At 45.6% G+C, this 25,005-nt stretch overlaps 1 protein-coding gene across 7 annotated transcripts in view; it reads right to left on the minus strand.

Moving 5' to 3' along the window:
* The window catches only part of STRBP (spermatid perinuclear RNA binding protein), a 159,226-nt gene that overhangs the window by 98,896 nt on the left and 35,325 nt on the right, over positions 1-25,005 (minus strand). For 5 of the 7 annotated variants that reach the window (XM_081847582.1, XM_081847581.1, XM_081847580.1 and 2 more), the window contains exon 2: positions 2,207-2,427. In XM_081847582.1, coding sequence (XP_081703708.1) covers positions 2,207-2,388 — 182 coding nt within the window. In that variant the 5' untranslated portion in view covers positions 2,389-2,427. Of the gene's footprint in view, positions 1-2,206; positions 2,428-4,612; positions 4,801-10,472; positions 10,610-25,005 lie in introns of those variants that run through there. The other 2 variants (XM_081847586.1, XM_081847585.1) reach the window with 2 other exon arrangements.

The raw sequence follows: 25,005 nt of genomic DNA on the forward strand, positions 1-25,005 counted from the left end.
AGTTGTTGGGGGGTTTTTTTGGATTTTTTGGATTTCCCAGGAAATAAACTGCCACAGGGACCAAATTCAACTGACTGGCAGGCCAGATTAGGCTCCCGAAACGGACTTTGGACATGCCAAATGGTGGGATATTATTCAAAGAATCTGGACCTGGTAGCAAAAGTCTGGCTGGCATTTTTGAGAGTGGTGGCAGCTATTAGTAGAAGAGGCTAACAAGATAATTTTGGGCAGTGAGATAGAGTCCCACATGGAGTCCCTCAGATCTTAGGAACTGATGAGGGGAAACTGTTACACCCAGGGCAGCAGTCAAGCTATGAGTTTGCCTTGCTCACCAACCCAAATGTAACATTTAGGTGGGTAAATACACTGAACCCAGCCTCCCTCCTTCCAGCTACCAGAAGCTTGGAAGCCCATGATTGTGTACAGGTTTTGAATGAAAAGATAGTGATACATCCCAATTTATAGGATTTTCCATTGGAAAATATTGAAATGGAGATGTTTGTTGATGGGTCCAGTTACATGTTGGGTGGCAAAAGACGTTCAGGCTTTGCAGTGGTCACACTGGAAGAGGTTCTACACCAGGAAAGAATTTCCTCACAATACTCAGCCCAAATGGCAGAACTAATAGCTCTCACTAAGGCCCTTCAATTGGCAGAGCGAAAGCCGGCTGACATTTACACAGATAGCACATATGCTTATAACGTGGTACATGCCCACTGACTTTTATAGAAAGAGCGGGGTTTACTAACTGCCTCAGGGCAGCATGGAGCCCATGGTGAGCAGATCATTGCTCTATTAGAGGCACTGCTCTTGCCAGCAAAAATAGCAGTAATGCTCCTATTAGCACATGGGAAATGTGCCAATACAGAAGGGAATAAGAAGATTCCACCTAAACATTAGGAAGAACTTCCTGACAGTAAGAGCTGTTTGACAGTGGAATTTGCTGCCAAGGAGTGTGGTGGAGTCTCCTTCTTTGGAGGTCTTTAAGCAGAGGCTTGACAACCATATGTCAGGAGTGCTCTGATGGTGTTTCCTGCTTGGCAGGGGGTTGGACTCGATGGCCCTTGTGATCTCTTCCAACTCTATGATTCTATGATTCTAAGAAGGCTGATGCAGCCTCGAAGATGGCAGCTCGCTTGCCCACTATCACACAATATCCTATTCCCAGAGAACCACCAGCATATTCACAAACAGGGATGAAGGTGATGAATTGTTGGCTGGTTGGTGGGTTTTTCAAGATGGTCGTTTATTGGTGACTACACCCCTTCTCAGACTTTTACTGAAAGAATTACATTCCAAAGCCCAAATGGAAGTTGAGGCTCACCTGATGGCAAGGACTATAGTGGCTTGAGGGCTGTTCATGGAGGCAAACTCTATAGTCTATGGCTATGATGTTTGCCAGCAATCGCACATGGCAGGAAAGAGACCGACAACCCCCCCCCCCCGGCACCAATAGGAAGTCGCCCATGGGCCCAGTACCAATGGAAAGACTGTCAGTGGACTTTGCAGAATTACCACCCAGTAACAGATACAAACATATATTGGTGTTTGTGGACCAGCTCACTGGATGGGTTTAGGCATTCCCATGCCGCAACTGTACAGCTCAGGAAGCAGTCAAGAAACTACTTGAAATAATTCCTAGATTTGGAGTACCAGCAGTTTTGGATTCAACTCAATGGACACACTTTACAGCTCTAATAGTTAAGGACCTCTCAAGAGCTTTAAACTCTCCCCATCATGTTGACCCACATTTTGACCCCCCGAAAGCCAAAAAAACCAACTGGAAAAACCCAGAAAAACTCCCTGAAACCTTACTAAAGTACAGATCAGTACAGGTCCTCAACTAACCAGCAAAAAGCAAGCAAGAAAGGAAAAAATGTTCTCTGTTTGGATATCTGAATCTGCAGTGTGTATAATGAGCTTTGAGTACCAATTCCTCATGTTCAGATAAGTGAATTTTCACAAAGTGAGCATTCAGAAAGAGGGATCCAACTGTAATAACATATTATATCACCTATTATACATTAGATATGACATAATACATATACATATACATACACACACACACACACATGATTATATCTTATTGCATGTTTTCATATTTTTATTTACGCCACTTGAGTTATTTTCTGAATATAAAGCAGATTAAAGAATGAGGCTGCAATAAACTTTAGCCCTTTTAGGGAGTGCATTTTAACCCACTCACTTGCCGCTGCCCACATCTGAAGGCTCCTCCTTGCTGTCCGTGCTGCCCTCGGCCCGGCTGGACCTGCTCATTTCATCCATCCAATCGGAGACCTGCTTGAGGGCGCACTCCACTGTGGAAACCATGTTCTGGACAGCTTCGAGTTCTTCTGGAGACGGGTAAATGGTTGAGTGCTTCATCATCACGTGCCGGTCATCGTTTGCAAACGATCGGATGGATCTCTGTTGAGAGGGTTAGGAAATAACAGGGAGAAAGAAGGTGGGAGGAGGCAGAAGAAGTTGTCAGCAGCTCTTCTTTTATGAAATGAGAGGATGAGGGTATTATTTGCAAAAGGGATGGCTGAATCAAACCTGCTGGCCATTTTAGGGCATCACACTTCTGGCAGCAGACAAACCTATCAGAAGGAGGCACAACACCTGTCCAAACCTGTGAAGTTTGCTTTAAAACCAAATGAAACAAACAAATGGAATCCCAAAGCCAATGTCTACTGGCCATGTTGGCTATGCTAGGCCTCTACAGCCAGGAACAGCAATGCTTCTGAACACCAGTAACTGGAAGAAGATGCAGGAAGGGAGAGTGCTCTTGTGCTTGGGTCCTGCTTGTGGGTTCCCCACAGGGTCACCTGAGTAGTCACTGTGGGAACAGGATGCTGGTCTAGATGGGCCATTGGCTTGAAAGAGTGGGCCTCCTCTTATGTTCCCTAAGAACTAGCAGTAGGGAGCTACCTTATCCCAAGTCTGACCACTGATCTGATTATGCCTCCAACTGTGGAGGTAAATGACAAGCAAACATTGACAGCCCTCACTTCCTCCATGGATTTGTCCACTTCTCTTTTAAAGCCATCCAAGTAGGTGGCCATCACTGCCTCCCATGGGAGTGAGTTCCATAGTTTAATAATGCACTGGAGGAGGAAGAGGAGGTGCTGGTGGTCTACCAGCAGCAATTGGTTATGGTCACCAAATGTCCAGAGACAGTCTAAATGCCATATACTGGGGAACGGCAGCAGGAGAATGCAACTGTCTCCTTGTCCTGTTTGATGTTTCCAGGGGGGATTTGGCTGACCACTCTTGGAAACAGGATGCTGGACTGCGCAGGCCAGTCTTTCGCAACCTAGTGCCCTCCAGATTTTGTTGGTTGGAGTCCCAGCTCCCACCAGCTCCAGCTGGAATGGGCAATAGTTAAAGGTAATGGGATGTGGTTGCATCAATCCAACCATATCTGGGAGGAACCAGGTTAGGAAAGCCTGAGATAGGCCTCTGACCCAATCCTGGAGGACTTTATATCCTTAAGCAAAGGCAAGTCCAGAATTGTTCAGTCTTCATCTGTCTTCATCCCCACAAGATTTGGAGGAGGCGGAAGAGGAAGCGACCCCTCTCAGCAGTGCCCCTCCTGGCACTCAGCTACCCTCCCTCTCCTGCCTCCGCCACCCACAGGAGAAGAGGGGAAGCAGAAGGGCACCAGAGCAATGAAAACCTCCACTCCATTGCCCTATGGCTCATGGATTCCCAGGCTGCTTCTGACTCAGATGCACTGGCAGGCAATAAATCTCTGTCTCCCATTTGCTTCTGAACTGGCACCTGAAACATGTTCTTTTCCCTTCCTTCCTTCCACTCTGTCTCTTAGCAATAACATTTGGAGGACCACAGAAGAAATCAATAGGCTTGGGATGCTCTCCCATCAGTTGGCCAGCAGGAATTCATTAATTGTGAGTGTGCCACCAGCCCTGCACCCCCCTCCTGCCCGGCAGCCATTGGTCCAAAATAGATTTTAAAGAAAGGGCTGAACATGGCAATAGTTCAAGTGCAGGAAGGCACAGCTGTCTTTATCCTCTCTCTCGGCACTCTACAACCAAAAAGGGGTAAGGAGGAGTGGGGACCAAAAGCAGTATCCCTGGAATCCCTGTGACTGGGCAGGTGAGTTTGAAAGCCCACGTTCCAAGCCCACAGCAGGGGTTTCACCTTGTGGAAGGGCAGGGAAAGGGCTGGACTGAGCTGAGAGGATCAGCATTTGGTTATACAACCCAGCAGAGTTCAAGGTTGCCTGAGCCACTCTCTCAAGCAAGATAGCTGGTGCCACTTCCAGCAAAAAAAAGAGTCACATTATTCTTGAGCGTTCTCTCTCCCCCCCCCCCCATGCCTTCACTCAATAATTCATAGACTGCAGCCTCCGTGCTCCCTGGGTTTTGATGATGCCCCAGCCATAAATCAAAGACCATTTTGCTCTGCTTGAGAGTGGTGCCAGACCACCTCCCTTTTAACTCAGCAGCATCTCCTCCTTCTTCCCCGGAAGCTGTTTTGGCAAGTCTGCTAGCAGGCCAGGAAGGGAGAGGGAGAGAGGGAGGAAGTCTTCCCATGGCCTCCTTCCTGCCTGCTCATTGCCCCAGCACCTGCAGCCATGGGGACCTACCATGGCTGGCTACAGTAAGCTTCAGCTCTGGTACCCTTCCCCTTCCTCTTTCTCCTTCTCCCTCCTCCGGGGTGTCTTCGCTAGGCACTGTTTCGCCTGCCAGAACCTCCTCATAAGCCTCTCAGTCGCTTGACGGCTCAGGAGGTGACGCAGGTGCAATGCTCCAGAAGTCAGACTCTGCAGCACACCTGCAAAAAAAGCACAGAGAAGGAGGAGGGGCGTGTTTCAGAAACAGAAAGCTGAAGTTGAAAGTGGTGAGAGATTGGGAACAAATCCGGAATGTGAGAATATGGGGGGCGGGGGGAGGCTCATGGGGGGAACAGAAGCCACACTGTGTTTTCAAGTAACTTTTAAAAAATTGATTTTCAGCATACAGGAAAGTAAGAAACAGTTTAATACCAACTGTATAAAAAAAGAAAACAAAAGTTAACTGTAAGAAATAAAACTTGAAGTTGACTTTCTGGGCATGTGCATAATAAACATCTTACATGAGTGATCTACTCTGGTAAATATATCCGGCAAGCATCTGAATCAATTTTTGAACTTTCTGTTCCATTTTTCCATTTTGGGGTCTAGGGAACTGGAAATGCTATGAAGGGCGTATGGAAACCGACAGAACTCAAACCATCCAAATCCAAAACAAATTCCTTCCAGTAGCACCTTAAAGACCAACTAAGTCAGTTCTTGGTATGAGCTTTCGTGTGCATGCACACTTCTTCAGATACACTTCTTGGTATGAGCACACGAAAGCTCATACCAAGAACTGACTTAGTTGGTCTTTAAGGTGCTACTGGAAGGAATTTGTTTTGTTTTGACTATGGCAGACCAACACGGCTACCTATCCGTAACATCCAAATCCACTTAGAGGCTGGAGGTGGAGACTGTGCATGTTCCTGCATTATAGCCTTACATCACAAAATCATACCATGTGTCTTTTTTAGTCTGGCCTCTAAGAACTCTTAACCTGAACGTCTAATTTTCAAGCAATGCAACGTCCCATACTTTCACAGTCCACTGGAAACAAACCTGAAATATGGGGTGGGGGAGGTTTAGGAGGGAGCAGAAGCTATGCTGTTTTTGTGAAAAACAGAAGCCCCCACGGAAGACACAAGCCACTATGCACCTCCTTCGCCAACACTAGCCAGCCCAGAGAATTTACAGCACTGCCTACCCTCTAAGCTTCAGTGGTTATTCAGGAAAACACATTCCGAGCATGAGAAATCTTCTGCGGAAATTTCTGCTGGCCTAAAATCAATGGGAGATCAGATCTGGCATGTTTGTTTGACTTCTGCTCAGTAAACAAAACTAGCAACAACAAAGTATTTTATATTAATGTCATGCACTGCATAAATATCTGAATTCCCCACCACCACCACCAACAGGAAAAAAAACAGCTGAACTGAAATATTTTATCGGGAAGGAGCAGGGGAAGAATCAATAAAGTGCACTTAGTGCAGTTTAAATGTTATTTTCAAATAAATTCAACGTTTTATTTAGAAATTTGTTTTAGTGGAGCACTTTTTGTGGCCTGCTTAATTTTATTCTTACCTATTATATGCCACCAGAGTATCCTCATGAGATCCAGTGTGGCTTAGTGGTTAGAGCTCTCTACGAGGACCTGGAGACGCAGGTTCATATCACCATTCAGTCATGAAACCCTAGGGGCCCAGACACCACTTCTCAGTTTACCCTACCTCACAAGGTGGTTGTGAGGATAAAAAGGAGGGGTGGGGGGGGAGGAAGTACATACATCACTATTAGCTCTCTGGAGAAAAGGTGGCGATATAAATGAAACTTTTAAAAAGAAATAAATCCCTGCCGGAGCCAGATTCTCTCTCTCTCCATACAAGCATATACGCTGAATCAAAGAACTGTAGAGTTGGAAGAGCTATCTAGTCTAACCACCTGCAATGCAGAAATATCAACTAAAGCATCCATGACAGGTGTTCATGTACATATTTGCATCATATACCTGGCCTTTCTCTTGGAAGGGCTTTTACCTGCCGAAGGAATGACCCTGAGAAGGATGGCAAAGGGAAAGCCCAGTGCACAGATTCTCAAATTTCGTTTGCATCCTTATAACCTGATGCCTGTTTTATCTGTAAAAGCTGTGATTTCCAGAGATTTCTAACCTTTCTCAGCTGCCCTACTTGGTCCTCACATTTGCCTTCTCTTCCCTCTCCCCCTGCCCCTCCTGCCCCATTGCTGAATTTACAGCTGGGAAGTCTGCAAATATATGTTTTTCTGCAGAACTGCTGGATTTTGTCCGAGAGGTTTGCAAGTTGCAATTATCTTTGCTTGTTTGTCAATTCTGTTTCGCTCTGTCTAAATATGTCATTGGCCACCACCTCCCCACACCCCATTTAATTGCTGGGATCCTCTATGCCCTGCCTTGGCATGCCCTGACACTCTCTGTCTCTCTCTTGGTGGGTACAATGGTTTGATTATTCCCAGTCGTGGTCCAACCGCCAAAGAGTGCCTTTGCCTGCTTTCAAATCACCCCCCCCCCAAACACACACCATCCCCTTGTTGTTGCCAAGCAGAAGTTTATTACCTCAAATAAAGGGTTGGGGGACACGGCAAGAGAGACTGTTTGACAGACAGCAACCCAAAGGATAATTATTTCATATTCAGGTCAGCGCAGCGTGCAGGCAGCTGCAAAAAGGGAGAATTCCATACTGGGAATCATTAGGAAAGGGATCGAAAATAAAACCGCCAATATCACAGCACCGCTATTCAAATCTATGGTGCGGCTGCGCATGGAACACTGTGCACAGCTCTGGCCTCCTCACTTCAGAAAGGATAGTTATTTAGCAAAGATCCAGAGCTGGAGCAACTTCCCTCTGAGGAAAGGCAGTAACCTTTTTTGGTGGGGAGGGTTAGTTATGGGGGGGGCGGGAGCAAGAAGGGGTATAATGTAAGAGGTGTCTAAGATTGTGCATGGTGTTGAAAGAGACATTTTTCTCCCCATTAAAACGATATGCAGGTCCCTCCATCCAATCACAGTGTCAGGAAACTGTGTGTTAGGCAAGCAATTGCATAACAAGTCAACAATTCCCATTGATTCTTATGGGAAAATTTCTAATATGTTTCTGACCACCCCAAAATGATTGAATAAAACCGGGGAAACCCTCTGAAACCTTGCAAAAGGCAAACAAGGAAGGAATAAGTGCTCTCTTATTTATCCGATCTCCTTCCCTCCTTCCCACTATGGTTTCTAACAAAACGGGTGCCACAGACCAGCAAAACACAAAAAGTAAGGATTGTTTAAGGCTGCTTATCTGTTTGCAGTACTACACGCAGCTCCAGCTGCCTGGATATCTGGATCTGTGGTGTGTATAGTGAGGTTACTAATTCCTCGTGTTTGGATAAGTGAATTTTCGTATAAATGAGCACCAGGATAGCAGGACCTGTGTGTATAACCTTGTGGAGCCATCCAAATGAAACTTAAGGTCCCACGTGAATCCGACTGGCCAACATAGTAACAGGATGTTGGACCAGATGGGATTTTGGCTCTCCTTATGTTAACTTTCATAACATGCAATGGCAAATAAGTTAAGTTTTGACATCCCTGGGACTTAATCTCAGGGTTGTGAGTTTGAGCCCCATGTTGGGCAAAATAATGATGATGATGATGATGATGATGATGATGATGATGATAATAATAATAATAATTTATTATTTATACCCCACCCATCTGGCCGAGTTTCCCCAGCCACTCTGGGCGGCTCCTAATCGAGTGTTTAAAGCAAGACAGCATTAAATATTAAAAACTTCCCTAAACAGGGCTGCCTTCAGATGTCTTTTAAATATAAGATAACTGCTTATTTCCTTCACATCTGAAGGGAGGGCGTTCCACAGGGCGGGTGCCACTACCGAGAAGGCCTTCTGCCTGGTTCCCTGTAACTTGGCTTCTCGCAGCGAGGGAGCCACCAGAAGGCCCTCGGAGCTGGACCTCAGCGTCCGGGCAGAACGATGGGGGTGGAGACGCTCCTTCAGGCATACTGGACTGAGGCCGTTTAGGGCTTTAAAGGTCAGCACCTGCATTCCTGCATTGCAGGAGGCTGGACTAAATGACCCTTGTCCCAGGAGCCAACTCCCAGAGCCCAAGGCCCCTCCCAATTCTACAATTCTATTATTGTACTATTCTGTGATTTTCTGACCTGGCACTAGAAACAGGGGTGAGGAAGAGCAACTAAGCTCATAGCCCTAACTTTGCTATCACATCACACACCCACACACCCACCCAATAGAGTTTAATAAAACTGGCTACTGCCATCCATACAAAAACATTTGTGGTTTCATTGCATAATTACAGTGCAGCCAAAACAGCAGTGATGCCAAGCCAAGAAACCATGGTTTAGGAAGAAGCACATCCTATCTAGGAAACCTTCTGGGTGCCACAGGCCAGTAACAGGCAGAGCAACGGATGTAAATGTTACCTTTGTACAGCGGGCTAGTTTCTGCACCACCTCTCTACCCTCCATCCAGACAACCAAGGGGCATAACCAGAGGTTCAAGGTCACAGTGAAGCCAGGCCAAACACTCAAGGGGGACATTAAGTAGGGCTGGTGTGTGGCCTAGGGAGAGTGAGTGATGCTGAATGGGAATGCAGAGTCTCAGGGGCCAGACAGAGAGGATTGTAGGGACGTATTTGGCCCCGGCCTGAGGTTTCACACCCCGGATTTAGTGTAACAGATGGACCTGGAATCAAGGCTCATTTCTCCCTAACGAATAATGACCACTAGTCAGCCTTCAACCATTGGTGTAGGCTTAAGGAGAATGAGCTGTCTGATAATGGAATCAACTATCTCGGAAAGTGGTGGAGTCTCCTTCACTGCGGGGTTTTAAGCAGAGCTCAGATGGCCACCTGTCAGGGGTCCTTAAGCTATGATTCCTTCCATTACAGAGGGTTGGACTAGATGGCCCTGGGGGGCCTCATTTCCAACGCTACAATTCTATGGTTCACTGGGGAGAAACAATCCACAATTCTGATTTCTGGAATCACAGTAAATTAAACCCTTTGTGGCTTGTTTACCCCCTAGAAAGAAGACTGATGTGGGGTGAGCAGGCTGAAAATGTTAAAATGCACTGCGCGTGCAGAGTGCAGCCTACAGTGACGTGGGCTTTACAGAGAAAAATGCAAATATGCCAAAAATGCAAAAGCAAACATTTTCAGTTTACATTGGAAACTTTTCTTATATCCTATAGAATGACCTAGTTTAAGCATGTTTACTTTACTTTGTATTTAGCAAACAAAGTTTGTATTTTACTTGTGTGTAGTAAGCAACATCCATCCGTTGTTACTAATGAACTCATAAAATGAGGGAGTGATTCCCCACCCCAACAAAGCACTAGAAGGTTTTCCACTTTGGAGGCATTCAAGGCTACTTCACTGCTTACTAAATCAAAATTTACAGCTTAGAAATACATGCAAACTCGCCCAGCAGGCAAAACTAGATCAATGGAATTAAGTTTCAAATTCTAGTGAAATGAAATCATACAAGGGATAGGCTGGAAAGCTAGCTACTCTGAGGTCAAACCCACCTCGATCATGCTTAGGATGAGAACACCGCTTTTCAGAAGCCCCACTGAAATAGGTCATTCCTGCTCAGAAACCACCAGAGTTCTTGGCTTGCCAAGCAGATTCTCAAAGCAGCCATGTCCAATCCCACTCCCGAACTCAAAGCTTGAGGTTTCCTCCCTGGCCTCGTTCCTACTTTGACACCCATCCAGCCAGAATGCAATACGTTTTACTCTTTTCCTGCAATCCCAGCTCCCCATCAACAGTGCCGTCCTTGAAGCTTTCCTGCTAAATTACTGGATATGCCCATACCCCACGCCAGAATCCAAGACTTACCTCTGTCAAGTACCTTGGGTGCACCAAGCTCAAGCGACCTCTTTGGAAAACCCAGAGGAGCTTGTAAGTGCTGACAAACGCACCTTGGTTTATCAGAACGCTGTCACACTGAGAAAACTGCACTCGGTAACCTGTGGCTAATTTGGAGGTGCAGCAACAATGCAGCTTTACAGAACCTCCGTGCTTCGCTAGCAAGGAGGACGAGTTTGACAGGTATCATTGTTAAAGCTTGTTCAACCGGCCTTTCCTCCCAACAGAGAGAAAGGAAACAAAAAACAGAAAGGTATCTGGGCAGAGACTGCTCATTTTAAGAAGATTACAAGAAACACCTTTGTGTTAGACTAAGGCAGCTGAGGAATCCATCCCTCTCTCCCAAAACACTTCTCCAGAGCAAGAAATCCACACCTCCATACAAAAATGTTTAAAATAGAAGACATTGTGCAGGTAGCTTCTCTCGCTACACAGCTGAAAAATTATAAAGTGCATTGTGTTCCTTCTGCAGTATAATTTTAATTCCTGGCCTCTGTCCAAGGTGCTCTCTGGTAGCATCTGTCACAGTCGGAAACTGTGCATCTGGGTCACAGGATAGAGAGAGTGGCTCTGAGAAGCCCTAAGTTTCAGTGCTGGGAACTGATGTTGTAAATTGAACTCTTTTCTGGGTAGGGGAGAGACAGAGAGCAGAATGAAGGTTTGCAGAGCTGACCAGAGGGAAGATACCTTGCTAGCAAGCAAATGGAATGCTTAACCACGGGTGACAACTGAGCATGAAGTCCAAATGCAGCCAGTATATCTACTGGGGTCTTTCCAGCTCCCACAGTACATACTACTTTTTAAATTCCCTTCAGCTCTAAAAACAACATTGCCCTGTGACACAGGTAACCTATATCAGCCCCTGCTTTGGGCACACACAGCCCCAGGGTTCCATCACATTATCACCAATTAAAAATAATCAGATGGCAGGTGAAGGGAAAGGCCCACCTCTGCTGGAGATTCTGGAGAGGTCCTGTCAGTCAGAAGCAGGCAATTACTGGACTAGAGGGACCACTAATCGGGCCTGGTGCAAAAGGCACCTTCCTGTGTTGCTAGGAAGCACTGCTTGTAGAGAAGCATGTAGAACCAGTTCTTTGGATCCCAGCCTCTGTTTCCATACTCAAGCTTCCAAAACATATGCCAAAAAATATACCCAGAACACCAAAATGTTCAGGAGAAGAGTAACTGCTCCTTGTGAGTGCCTGGACCAGCTAACAGTCCCAGAAGGAGGAGCAGCTGCAGAGCTTGTTGGTGTTTTGCAACTTTGACCTGTTGCCAGACCTTAGCCAGACCTTAGCAGAGCATATGCAGAGTTCCAGAAAGCAATCAGTTGCAGGCAGGATGGACGAAGCAGGAACCAGACGCTGCTACCAGTAACTTGTTTACTTGGAGGTGTTTATTATTTACAGCAGACTCTACAAGTTACTATATAAGGTAAAGGTAAAGGTAAACTGACCGTTAGGTCCAGTTGTGGCCGACTCTGGGGTTGCGGCGCTCATCTCGCTTTATTGGCTGAGGGAGCCGGCGTACAGCTTCTGGGTCATGTGACCAGCATGACGCTTCTGGCAAAACAGAGCAGCGCATGGAAACGCTGTTTACCTTCCCGCTGGAGCGGTACCTATTTATCTACTTGCACTTTGACATGCTTTTGAACTGCTAGGTTGGCAGGAGCAGGGACTGAGCAACGGGAGCTCACCCCGTCGCGGGGATTTGAACCACCGACCTTCTGATTGGCAAGTCCTAGGCTCTGTGGTTTAACCCACAGCGTCACCCGCGTCCCTTAAGTTACTATATACAAGAACAGAAAACAGATCTTAACTAGTTCCCTCTTAACAAACTCCAAACGACTCTCAGAACACCACACTGACAAACAAACTATCCAGTCAGTAAGGTCATAGGTCATCATGCCTGTGTGAGACCTCAACCAATGGTAAAGCTTCATCCAGGGTCCCATATCTCCAGAGCAAGGATACAGGGGTGAATGCAGGCTGGTGAAGCTCCCAGAATCTTGCCAGAAGCCTCTGGTTGTGGTGGTGGTTGCCTAAAAAAAATCAGACTTAACCAGCTGGCCGCATTTCCAGAAGAAAGCCTTACAGGTTAAGCACAGCTGTGCTAAAATGCTGCCACCTGCAGTCTCTCTACCTCCCACACATGACACTCTGCCACACTCCCAATATCACCTTGAACCCAAATGCAGCACCATCATCCTTGCCCCCTCCTACAATGTGTGTGGGGGGGCGGAATGAGGGCATTTTGTAACCCAAGAGGTGTGGCCAAGATTGCAAAGGAGCTGGATTTCAGCTACCCAGTTGCTATCTTTCTTGAAGGCGCTTCTACAATTCTGCAAAGTATACACATGTACAGTTCTCCCTGGGGAGAAAAGTGGGTACTGGCAGGAAAGACTCTTGCAAGGGCAATAAGAACCACAGCACACCTTAGACAGGCTCGCCTCCCCAGAATACCTCAAGTGCATGCAAACACAGGGAAATCACTAGAATACATGACACAAAGACAAGAATATGCAAAAGGGAAAAGGTTGCATTTGTAATTTGTGGGAGAAGACGATTGTCCATCATGCAGTTCACAGAACTCTCCAAACCAGGGGTAGGGAATCTCAGGTCTGGGTGGCAAATATGGCCCTCAAAGCCTCTTTACCTGGCCCTCAGGACTCTCCAAGAACATGTCCCCTTCCCATGCCACTCACTGGCCCTGCTTTCCACCCTTGACCATTATTTCCTGGCAGAAATGCTTTTGAACTAATGCATCTGGCTTGCTTGCATGGAAGAAAGAAAGATGTCTAGAAGTCTCTGGAGTTCAAATACAGTGGTGCCAATGGAATCCATTCCAGAAGTCCGTTCGACTTCCAAAACGTTAGGAAACCAAGGCGTGGCTTCCAGTTGGCTGCAGGAAGCTCCTGCAGCCAACTGGAAGTTACGTAAGCCGCGTCAGACATTCAGGTACCAAAGAGTGTTTGCAAACCGGAACACTCACTTCTGGGTTTGTGGTGTTCGGGAGCCAAAACGCTCGACTCACAAGGTGTTTGGGATCCAAGGTACGACTGTAAAACCTAATCTACAAAGGTAAAGAGTCACATCCATGGCTGCTCCCCCGCTTTGCCTCTCATCACACCCACTACTGGCACGCTGCCCCTGGAAGGCTAATGTGGCCCTCGGAGCCGCCCTAAACTTTAGTAAATCCAATCTTCCTTGCACACAACTTGAAAACAGCCAGCAAGCAGTGTTAGAAACTGGGATAGAAAAGCTAGGAGCCAAATGGCTCCTGGGACCTGGGTTGTGGGCACCAAAACAGAATGTCTAGTTGCCATTTGCGGGGGTCAGCAACACTTATTCGTTATATTCATAAGCAGAAACTAATTCACATAAGTGACACGTTGTTAATAGCACATTTTTAACAAAAATTGCTAATACGTTTAATTTGGTGTTTACAATAAAAATATTGGTACCATACTTCAATTTTTGAAATACTCTCCTCTTTATTGCTATACGCCTTACCATACTATCTATACTTAAAATATACTTCAAGGCTTCAAAGCACATACATTTCGGTAATCCTTGAGGGTCAACCAGGTGCAAAAAATGGCACTAACTTTTTGAAGTGCTCAAAAATGGAAAATCTTTTGGCGTGAAATGTGCCTGGTGCCCTGATAATTTCGAATTCTGCCTGCAAGGTAATAGAATGCAAGGATAAAAAATGACCATTCAAAAGGGGAGAGTATTTCATTATGTCAAGAAGAACCAGTTGCATCAATATAAGATGGGGGACACCTGGCTTACTAGCACTACATGTGAAAAGGAACTAGGGGTCTTGGTGGACAACAAGCTTAACACGAGTCAACAGTGTGATGCAGCAGCAGAAGCAAAAAAGCTAATGCAATTTTCTTTCTTTCTTTCTTTCTTTCCTGCCCATATGGCTGACTTTCCCCAGCCACTCTGGGTGGTTCCCAACAGAATATTAAACAGAATAAAACTTCAAATATTAAAAACTTCCCTAAACAGGGCTGCCTTCAGATGTCTTCTAAAAGTCAGATAGTTGTTTATTTCCTTGACATCTGATAGGAGGGTGTTCCACAGGGCGGGTGCCATCACTGAGAGGGCCCTCTGTCTGGTTCCCTGTAACCTCACTTCTCGCAGGGAGGAAACCGCCAGAAGGCCCTCGGAGCTGGACCTGTGTCTGGGCTGAATGATGAGGGTGGAGACACTCCTTCAGGGATACAGGACCGAGGCTGTTTAGGGCTTTAAAGGTCAGCACCAACACCTTGAATTGTGCTTGGAAACATACTGGGAGCCAATGTAGGTCTTTCAGGACTGGTGTTATGTGCTCCCATGGCAGGGACCCCGTGAGGAGCCTCACTGCAGCATTCTGCACCCGCTGGAGTTTGTGGGACAGTTTCAAGGGCAGCCCCGCGTAGAGCAAATTACAGCAGAAGGGCTTGGGAGAGTCTTGAAGGCCAGGTAGACAGGCCTGGAGGGCTGTATTCAGCCCCCAGGCCTGAGGTTTCCCACCCTTGTGATAAAGGATCTAATGAAGTAGCAGATCCAGGCATGACCCATCCATGATGCAAAGTGAAGCAGTTTGCCTGGGTGGCAGCTCCCAGTGGGGCAGTGCCATGCCCAACACATGCTGCTTGGGTGCTTGCTTGCGGCTGCCAGATGTGTACGTATCTCCTTCTCCTGCTAGTCCACCAACAACAGACGCCAATGGCTGACCAGCTCATTGGAACCTCTCAGCACAGGGAGGCAAGTATTTAAGCTGAAGGGGTGGTGGGGAGGCGATTTATTCACAGAAGAGCTGTAGAGGCGCTCTCTGGGGTTAGAAGACTGAACTGCCTTTTCAGGTTTGTGTAGAGAATAATCCTCAGCTGGTATCTTCCCAGGGGTAGTCAACCTTTTTATACCTACCGCCCACTAATGCATCTTTCTTGATGGTAAAATTTCCTTACCGCCCACCAGTGCTGCAGTAACTCAATTATTTTAGCACAAGTAGAAAAGGAGGTTTGTTTTTTTAAAAAGTACTTAAATTTATCTTTTTTTTCTACTTTATGCATGTTTATAATGTTTTTAACTTTATGAAGTTAAATGTGGAAACAATAAATTGAAATTACTTTTAACTGGCAATTAATGAGTTCCTTGAGGCTGATGCTGTGAGACTAAGTATGTGATCTCTGGTTCGATTTTCATAAGGGGTAAACGAAGGTCTCTTTTGGTGATATTCAGATGGTTTCTCTGTTTGCTCATAATATGATTAACAGCACTGAAGCCTGATTCTACAAGATACGTGGTAGGGAAAGGTATCAATAAATTGAATATCATTTTCCACATATTTGGATATAATGCAGGCATTTTTTATTTTGCCAGAGTTTTTGGTATCCACCACTGCTGAAATTACATTTACTCTCTTCGCCATTTTTAAGTTCTAATAGTTCTTCTTGGCAAGTTATATCAACCTCAGCAATATTTGCTATAAAAGGATTCATTGTCCAGTCATGCACCTTCAAGTTCAAAATACATTCGTACCTCGTTTTGTGGCCAGGATCTGTTCCGGAGCCCCGGCCACTAGCCGAAAAGGATGCAGGGCAAACTGCTGCGACTGCACAATGTGCAGAATGGTTTGCGCTGCTGCACATGCACAAAGTGTGATTTAGCGTTTCTGCGCATGTGTGAGCAGCAAACTCAAAGGTAACCTGTTCCGGTACTTCCGGGTTTGCTGTGGACGTTCGCCGGAATGGACACTAGACGAGGCAGACGTTCGTGGAGGTATTGCTGTATCTTGAAATCGTTTTTCCATATCCAATTTATTATTATTGTCCTGGCACAGCTGTCAAAATATTCTATTATCTTTGACGTTAGATTTGATCTTATTTACAGCTCTAATTATTACACTTAATGATGAATGGAAACTTGTACTTAAATGTTTTCCTACAATATGTTGTCTGTGCACAACACAGTGAATACACAAAACGTTTGGCACTTCTTCCTTCAAGAAAGCAAGAAATCCACAATAGCAACCTACCATTGATGGTGCAACAATATTGTTCAAGGGTATATTATTTTGTGCAAAGTATGATTTCACAGCATTAAATATTGATAATCCTTTTGTATCTGTAATCAGAATGACAGTGAATAGTATTTCTTCTTGCAATGTTTTCATCAAGGTACCGGACAGTAGAGCATTATCATCTGCAATGACAGACTTGTCCAATTGTATGGAAAATGAAGAATTTTGGAGAATACCTATAAGTTTATTTTCAACATTAGCCACTATTTCATCAATGCGTCTCTTTACTGCGCTATCACTAAGGGGCAGTGTTTTTAAAACTTCAGGTATATCCTGATGCATTACTGTTGAGATAAATTCTTAATAGAGGGTATTATCAAAGTTTCTCCAATATTATGGCTTTTACCACTTTTTGCAATTAATTGTGATACACGATAAACTGCAGTTAATCCATCCTCATTCTTTGCATGTTGTTTTTGAAATGATGCAGCTATTGTTGAACGATTTTGAAATCTTTCATAGATTTCTTGAAAATATTCAATGGGCTTATCTTTATCTTGTGAATGCTTTGCAGCAAGATGTTCTCAAAATCGACTTGGCTTCATTGCTTCATTAGATAATGTCTTGTGGCACAGTAAACACATTGGAAGCTGTTTATTTGTAACAGATTTCAACGAAACCCATCTTCAGGTACTCTGGTAAATAGCCAAGAGCATATTTCTTTTTTCCAGACATGGGTTCTAAATTTGTTGCACAATTTAACAACTGCTTTTACTCTTAACACGTTTTGATCTGTGCTCCACACAGTGCTCCCCCCCCCCCATTTCCCCTTTTATTACAAACATCAAAAACAACGCTGTATTAGGTGACAATTTTTATTATGTATCACCATAAAAGAAATCCCCCCTTTTCTACTTTCCCTGTCTTCTTCTTTACCTTCCTTATATTATATCAATATAACAGGGGTCTCTTTTTCCCTTTCGCTTTATTCTCTCCATCTCCTTCCTTTCCTTCTTCTCCTTCTTTCTTTTATTTTATAACCTAACAAAACTTAACTTGCCAAAACACGAGCCATTCCAAACACCATGATTCTGCCTGTCCCTGCTTCCTCTACTCCACTATTTCCACCATTTTTTTCTATTTTTCTTCCTTTTTTCAGTTTCCCCCCTCCCTTTTCCTTTTCATCTCCTTTTTTTAATTCTGTTCTTTTACCTTCCATATGGCAATGTCTAGAAGTAAGGCTGAGCTATTTAGCCCAGTTATTATTATTAGTCAACAACAATTCCCTCCTTCTCCTGCCTATAACTTTTCTTTTCCCTCTTTCTCCTATTTTACAAGTACTCTGCTCCGCTTCTGCCTGTCCTTGAAGAAGAACAAGAGTTTGGATTTTATATTCTGCCTTTCACTCCCCTTCAGGCATCGGTTCTCAACCTGTGGGTCCCCAGATGTTGTTGAACTAAAACTCCCATCACCCCTAGCTAGCAAGGCCAGAGCTCAGGGATGATGGGAGTTGTAGTCCAACAACATCTGGAGACCCACAGGTTGAGAACCACTGCCTTAAGGAGTCTCAAAGCAGCTAACCATCTCCTTTCACAACAAACACTCTGTGAGGTGAGTGGGGCTGAGAGACTTCCGAGAAGTGTGACTGGCCCAAGGTCACCCAGCAGCTGCAGGTGGAGGAGCGGAGACGCGAACCCGGTTCACCAGATTACGAGACTACTGCTCTGAACCACTACACCACACTGTCCCTGCTATCATGCATCAGCTCCCATTCCTCCCCTTGTTGAAAACATCTTATAACAGCACCCCACCAATCGCTCTCCTGCGTTTAGATTATTTCCCTTTTTGGCGTATGGCACCACTTGGCAGAGCAAGTTGCTTTCTTGATTACCTTAGATCAGGCACAGGCAAACTCGGCCCTCCAGCTGTTTTGGGACTACAATTCCCATCATCCCTGACCACTGGTCCTGTTAGCTAGGGGTCATGGGAGTTGTAATCCCAAAACATCTGGAGGGCTGAGTTTGCCTATGCCTGCTTTATACGGTACACCAGGCCATACAAGGTGGACACATTCACAGGCAGGGCCACTGGACACATTTCTACTGCAGCTGCCCTGCTTATGCATGTAATAATAATAATAATAATAATAATAATAATAATAATAATAATAATAATAAATTTATTTATACCCCACCCTCTCCAGCCAAAACCAGGCTCAGAATGGCTAACATCTAATATATAACATATTACCATAAAATCAAGCAATCAATTAAAATACATCCTAAGATCAAATCAGAATCAAAGTGAAATCTAATCAGCTGGCAACCCACAAATTAGGGATGAGGACCTTAAATGCCCACTAGGCCTAACTGTTTATACTGATCTTATATGAGCCTGAGAGAAAAGCTGGGGGGCCACGTTCATGCAAGTTCTTATGGGGGAAAGCAGAGTCAGACTGAACCCCGAACAAAGGCCTGGCGAACAGCTCCGTCTTGCAGGCCCTGCGGAAAGATGTCAGATCCCGCAGGACCCTGGTCTCTTGTGGGAGAGTGTTCCACCAAGTCGGGGCCACAGCCGAAAAGGCCCTGGCCCTGGTGGAGGCCAGTCTAATCTCCTTGAGGCCCAGGACCTCCAAGATGTTATTATTTGTGGACCGTAAGGTCCTCCGTGGGGCATACCAGGAGAGGCGGTCCTGTAGGTACGAGGGTTCTAGACTGTATACCCACTTAGTGTCTAAGAAACATAAGCAAAACACAAGGGGGGAGGATTCAAACTTGGCTACCACACTTCCTCTTCCTTTGTGTTACACTCAATCTTGTTCGTGCTTTCATGTGCGCTTGCACCCATGCACACTTCATGGTAACCACCAAGTGTGAGAGACATGAATAGAGCGCTCATCTCTCTCAATGGAAGGAAGATTCAGATTGTGCGTTAGAACCCCCTACCGCCCACCAGGAATCCTGAAATGCCCACTAGTGGGCCATGCTCTAGCGCATGGGTAGGCAAACTAAGGCCTGGGGACCGGATCCAGCCCAATCGCCTTCTCAATCCAATCCATGGACAGTCTGGGAATCAGCGTGTTTTGACATCAGTAGAATTTGTCCTTTTATTTAAATTGCATCTCTGGGTTATTTATGGGGCATAGGAATTTGTTCACTTTTTTCCTTCAAAATATGGTCTGGCCCCCCACAAGATCTGAGTGACAGTGGACCGGCCCCCTGCTGGAAAAGTTTGCTGCCTATCGCAGTTCTTTCCCTGTATACTTGAAACTGCCTTCCAGAACACCCCCGTGATCAGCCGTCCTCCCCCTAATTCTTTCACATCTCACCTCGTCCTGTAAGTCTGGTTACTCTGAGAAAGGACTTCTGTGTAAACGTCCCAGGTCACTTTCCACCCCACACCTTCTTCTGATTTAGTGCCCTACAGCTTAATCTGCAGAAACCCAGACACGGAGCAATTCAGGCTGGAGATGGACCACAACTCTGATCAGGAAGAAGTTTATGGGCGTTGCTCGCTGCCTCCGATTCTTTTGGCTCTCAATTGCCCCAGTTAAACAGGCTCTGGAAACCATGACAGAGACCCATTTACCAGAGGCAAAGAAAATAAACAAATAAATAAACACATAAATACAGGGTGAGCACGCACATCATGCATAGCAAGCCCACTTAAATGCACTTTCGATGTGGGGTGGGGTTGAGAGACAGATTGGTCTGCCTCCAGTCAGATACACTAAAATATTTAACGAAAGGGCATGCAGGAGTAGGTTAAATCAGCAGTCGTGCTAGCAAGGAAAAGGGCTGTCCTTGCACATTACGGCAACTTATGGTTTTTGCGCCGCACCACCACCAACTGTCATAGGGACAGACAGAGAGGATCAGCTGCAGTGGAAGAATCTCTGCCCCATTTTGATTCCGGTGTCAGGTCCTGTTACCAACTGTATTTCCGAGTCCCTGACTTCCCTTGCCTTTGCATCCCACTTTTTAAAAAAATAAATAAATGCATAAAATCATTGAGGCAGCAACTGACAAGCTAGCAGTGCATTTAAGCGAAGGCTCATTAAACTTTAAACCAGCTAAGAGAGACAAGGAAGGGGGCCGTGGTACCAATGCAGATTTGCAAAATGAAAAGAAGAGGGACGGGGAGAGAAGTGCCAACTTGTTCAAAATACAGTCAATAAGGGACAGCCAAGGAAATAATTCAAGAGGGCAAACAGCTGCTGCCACTACTGCATTCCTTTAGTACGGATAAGCAGGGTTTGGAACCAGCATAAAAGTGAAATGAAATGAAAAATAAAATAAACACTTTCTGGATTGGATTTGGATGTCTGCACTATGTTTTAAAATACGCTTCCTTAATAGAAACCAGAGGTTTTGGATTGTCGTTAGACATTTCAAAATGGTGTGGACAAGATAAATAATGAGGTTCGTATGCACATGCACACACACAGCATTTTTTTTAAAATAAGCCAAGCCAAGCCTCTTTGCAGGTTTCATATAACTTCTTTCCTGCACTGCTTTCTACTTTTCTCAGGCTCTACGATGATTCACAGTGGTGCCATCAAGGCAGGACACTGTGGCCATCAGGAGCACCTGCCATTGTCTCCCAACACAACAGGACTGGCTCATCACATTTTAAAGCATGTGAAATAATACATTTTACCATTTAACTAGGGCAGATTTGAGGGGGGGGGGGGTTGGACATGATGTCATTAAGTCCAGAGTCTACAATCACACAACGGCACCACTGGTTATTCATGGACCAGGCATTGCTCAAAATAAGGAAGAATCAGTACTTTCTGTAAGAGACCCTGAGTCCCAATCCGCAAACCAGAGGATACTGCAAGCTGCAGCTAAACAAGTCAGTGAGCCAGTGTGTGGCAGATCACAACAGTGAGGAGCCCAAAAGCTGCGTCTGCCCAAGGGAGGAGCCCACAAAGGGATTTGGCTCCTACACAGTATTATATGCAACTTTTCGCTTGAGTCAGAATGGATGTGGCTCTAGTTTTCGTCCCACTTCAAAGTCTGCAGATTGACTCACTTGCAAGAACTGCCATTTATTTATTTATTCAGCTACATTTATACCAAGCTTTTCCTGAAAACAGCTCAAGGTGGCATGCAGAGTTCTCCCTCTGCCCGTAATTATCCTCACAACAACCCTGTGAAGTAGGTTCAGCTGAGAGACAGTGACTAGCTTAAGATCACCCTGTGAGCTTCATGGCTGAGTGGGGACTAGAACACCCAACTCCTCAGGTCTCACGCCAGCACTCTAACCACTGCACCACAGTGGCTCATGAGTGGGGAAGGGCTGTAGCTCAGTAGCAGACCTTTTGCTCTGCTTGTGGCATTTTCAGGTAGGGCTGGGAACAGGGCCCTCTGGACTAGTGATCTGACTGGGTGTAAGGCAGTTTCCCATGTTCCTATCTGGCTCTGCAATAACCTTTGTGCACTAAGACAGCTCTCTTCAGGGAGTACAAAGTGCCTGGTTTGCACCACGATCAAGTCTGTGGTTGACAGAAATTAGACAACAGTTCAGTGGCCACTTCCTAGTGGCAGCTGAGAATTTCAGCAGAGTGCTTCTTCTGTTTGCTATCAGGAGTCCTAACTCCAGATTGCTTAAAGCACACACTTGTGGTGTGAAAGCTTTCGGGAGGTTTTCTTGAGCATGCAATCCTTGCTTTGCAAATTTAAGCATACTTCAGCAGACCCGAGATTCTGGCATGAAAGGAAGTGGACCAGGTAAGACTGCAATCAACCCGTCCTTGGTGCAGACTGATCTGATAGGAGGGGCGGGGCTGGGAGGAGGGAGGAGGGAGGAAGAGAAACAGCAGGTTCTGCTTTGCATACTGGACCAAAGAATCTCTTAGGATGCAATCCAAAAAACGAAACACCAAACCCACTTACTTGGGAACAAGCTCTGCTGGTTATAGTGGGATTACTTGTGAGTATGCACACACAGGACTGTAGTGCCCAGCTGACATAAGCTATGAAAAATGCCCAGGAAGAATGACACAACTACCACTCTTCCATTTTAACTACAGGCTCCATTCCTCATCCCCACCCCCACCCGTAAGAATGAAATATGTGCTGAGACGGCTTGCATGTCAAAAGGCGCTGATTACGCATCACATTTCAGCAGTGGCTTCTCTTGGGTTTCTGCTCTTGCCTCAGCCTGAGGTGCCTCAGATGCAGCCACACAGATCTGTCACTGAGAAACAAGCACGCAGTCATTTAGTGTCAGAGCAAATGTCCCTTTGGTGTGCCTGCATGGGGGGGGGGGAGAAGAAAGCATAGCTGCAATTCTGCGCAATTGCCTGATTAATCACAGTGCAAGGAGCACTGCTTTGCCCCCTTCAGTATTTGTGGCCATGGAAAGAGGGGGGAGAAGTTGCTGCTGGTGCAAGAGAGGGGAAACCACCACCCACCCCTCACACAATTCCGTCTTGCAACCTGGGCATCCAGCACTATTCAGGCCAGAGTCCAGAAGGGTTGTCTTGACTTGAGGGGCAAGCAGTGCTAGCCATGATGTCTGCGCTCTGTCTCCACAGCTGGAGGCAGTGCTACTTCTGAATACAGTGGTACCTCGGATTACATACGCTTCAGGTTACAGACTCTGCTAACCCAGGTTAAGAACTTTGCTTCAGGATGAGAACAGAAATTGTGCTCCGGCGGCGCAGTGGCAGCAGGAGGCCCCATTAGCTAAAGTGGTGCTTCAGGTTAAGAACAGTTTCAGGTTTAGTATGGATCTCCGGAACGAATTAAGTACTTAACCTGAGGTACCACTGTACCAGGATGGGAGAACACAGGTGGGTTTAGGGGAGCGTGACCGGTTCAGTCGCACTGGGTGCAGAGTCTCAGGGGTGCTGCAGGGGATGCCACAACTATTATTTAGAATGGAGTGCAAGAGGTGGAGGCGCACCAAATTTTGGCATTGCACAGGGCGCCAATGAAACTTGAGACCCCACTAGGGAGAGGGCTCTTGTGCTCAAATCCTGCATGGTGGTTTCCCACAGTGGGCATCTGGTTGGCCACTGTGAGAACAGGATGGTGGAACAGATGGGCCACTGGCCTGATCCAGGATGCACCCAGTACACACTGAATAGCAAGATGGGGCTCCCCCTGGAGGGGAAAGGGTTGTGGCTCACGGAAAGAGAACATGCTGTGGATACAGAAGTTCCCTAGGTTTAATCCCTGGGCTTCTCCAGGTAGGGCTACAAGAGATCCCTGTGTCTGTCAGCCCACACAGGTAACACTGAGCTAGATGGTCTGGCACAGTGTAAAGCCATTTCCTACATTCCCTTGTTGCATAAGAGCCCCAGCTGCAGTATTGTCAGAATCATAGAATTGTAGAATTGGAAGGGAACCCAGGAATTTCAACATACAGTCCCCCATTCAATTTGAAACCATACTGGACCATACTTAACTTTGCAAAAGTGCTAGGAGTTTTATTGCTGCACCACTAGGTAGGAAGCTAGGCCTTAAGCTTTTGCACCCCTAAATTTAGGGCCAATGCTATGTTCAGAAGGCCATCCTCAGGTCCTCCAACCCAGCTATGTGAGGTGGGTGGCAAGTAAAGGAGGAGTTTTTCAGGGCTGGTGTCTAACCTGCCCTGTTCTGACAGTGGCCAACCAGATGCTTGGGGAAACCAGCAAGCAGGTCCCAAGCGCAAGATCATTCTCTCCTTCTGTGGCTTCCAGAAGCAGAGATTCAGAAGCATAACTGCCTCTGAGCATGGAGGCAGGGCCAGCGCCATCTTGGCCAGTAGCCACCAGTAGCTGCCTCCTCCATGAATTTGTCCAACCCTCTTTTATTTTTATTTTATTTTTATTATTCTAATCTTTATTACATTTTTAAAAATTACAAAGAAAGCATATATTAAACATTACATCCAAATATTCAAAACTAAAAAGAAAAAATACAACACAAAAAAGAATAAGAATATAAAATGGAAATAAAAGGGGGGGGGAGAAAAGAGAAAGAAAAAAAGGAATTGATCAAGTTCACCAAATTATTCAAAGGATGTAAACAGTGATTTGATTATTCTATACGCCAAGTTCCCAGAAAGAAATTACATTTGTATTCCTTCTTTTCTTTCTTTACAGTCTCTTTCTGTTCTGGAAAACTAGTTTGAATCCCTTCTGCGCTGACTGACTTCCCCCTATCTCTTTGTGGTTTCTATACTTTTCTTAAGTAGCGAGTATTCTGTATTCATTTATTAACATCAATCTATCCCATATAACTGTGAAATTAATCTAGGCACAGCAAAGTATTATTTTTGTAAACATATTTTATCAGATAGTTTTTGAAGCAATCCCATTCCTTTTTTACCTAATCGCTTGAGTGGTTTCTTATTAGGTCTGTCATTTTGGCTAGTTCAAGGTACTCACACAACTTTAATTGCCACTCATCTTTTGTTGGTGTTAATTCACTTTTCCAATATTTCACTATTAGCACTCTGGCCGCTGTTGTCACATAGAGAAACACTCTTTTAT

Source organism: Podarcis erhardii, assembly GCF_964252035.2.
Source record: "Podarcis erhardii genome assembly, chromosome: Z".
In the NCBI taxonomy this organism is placed as follows: Eukaryota; Metazoa; Chordata; class Lepidosauria; order Squamata; family Lacertidae; genus Podarcis; species Podarcis erhardii.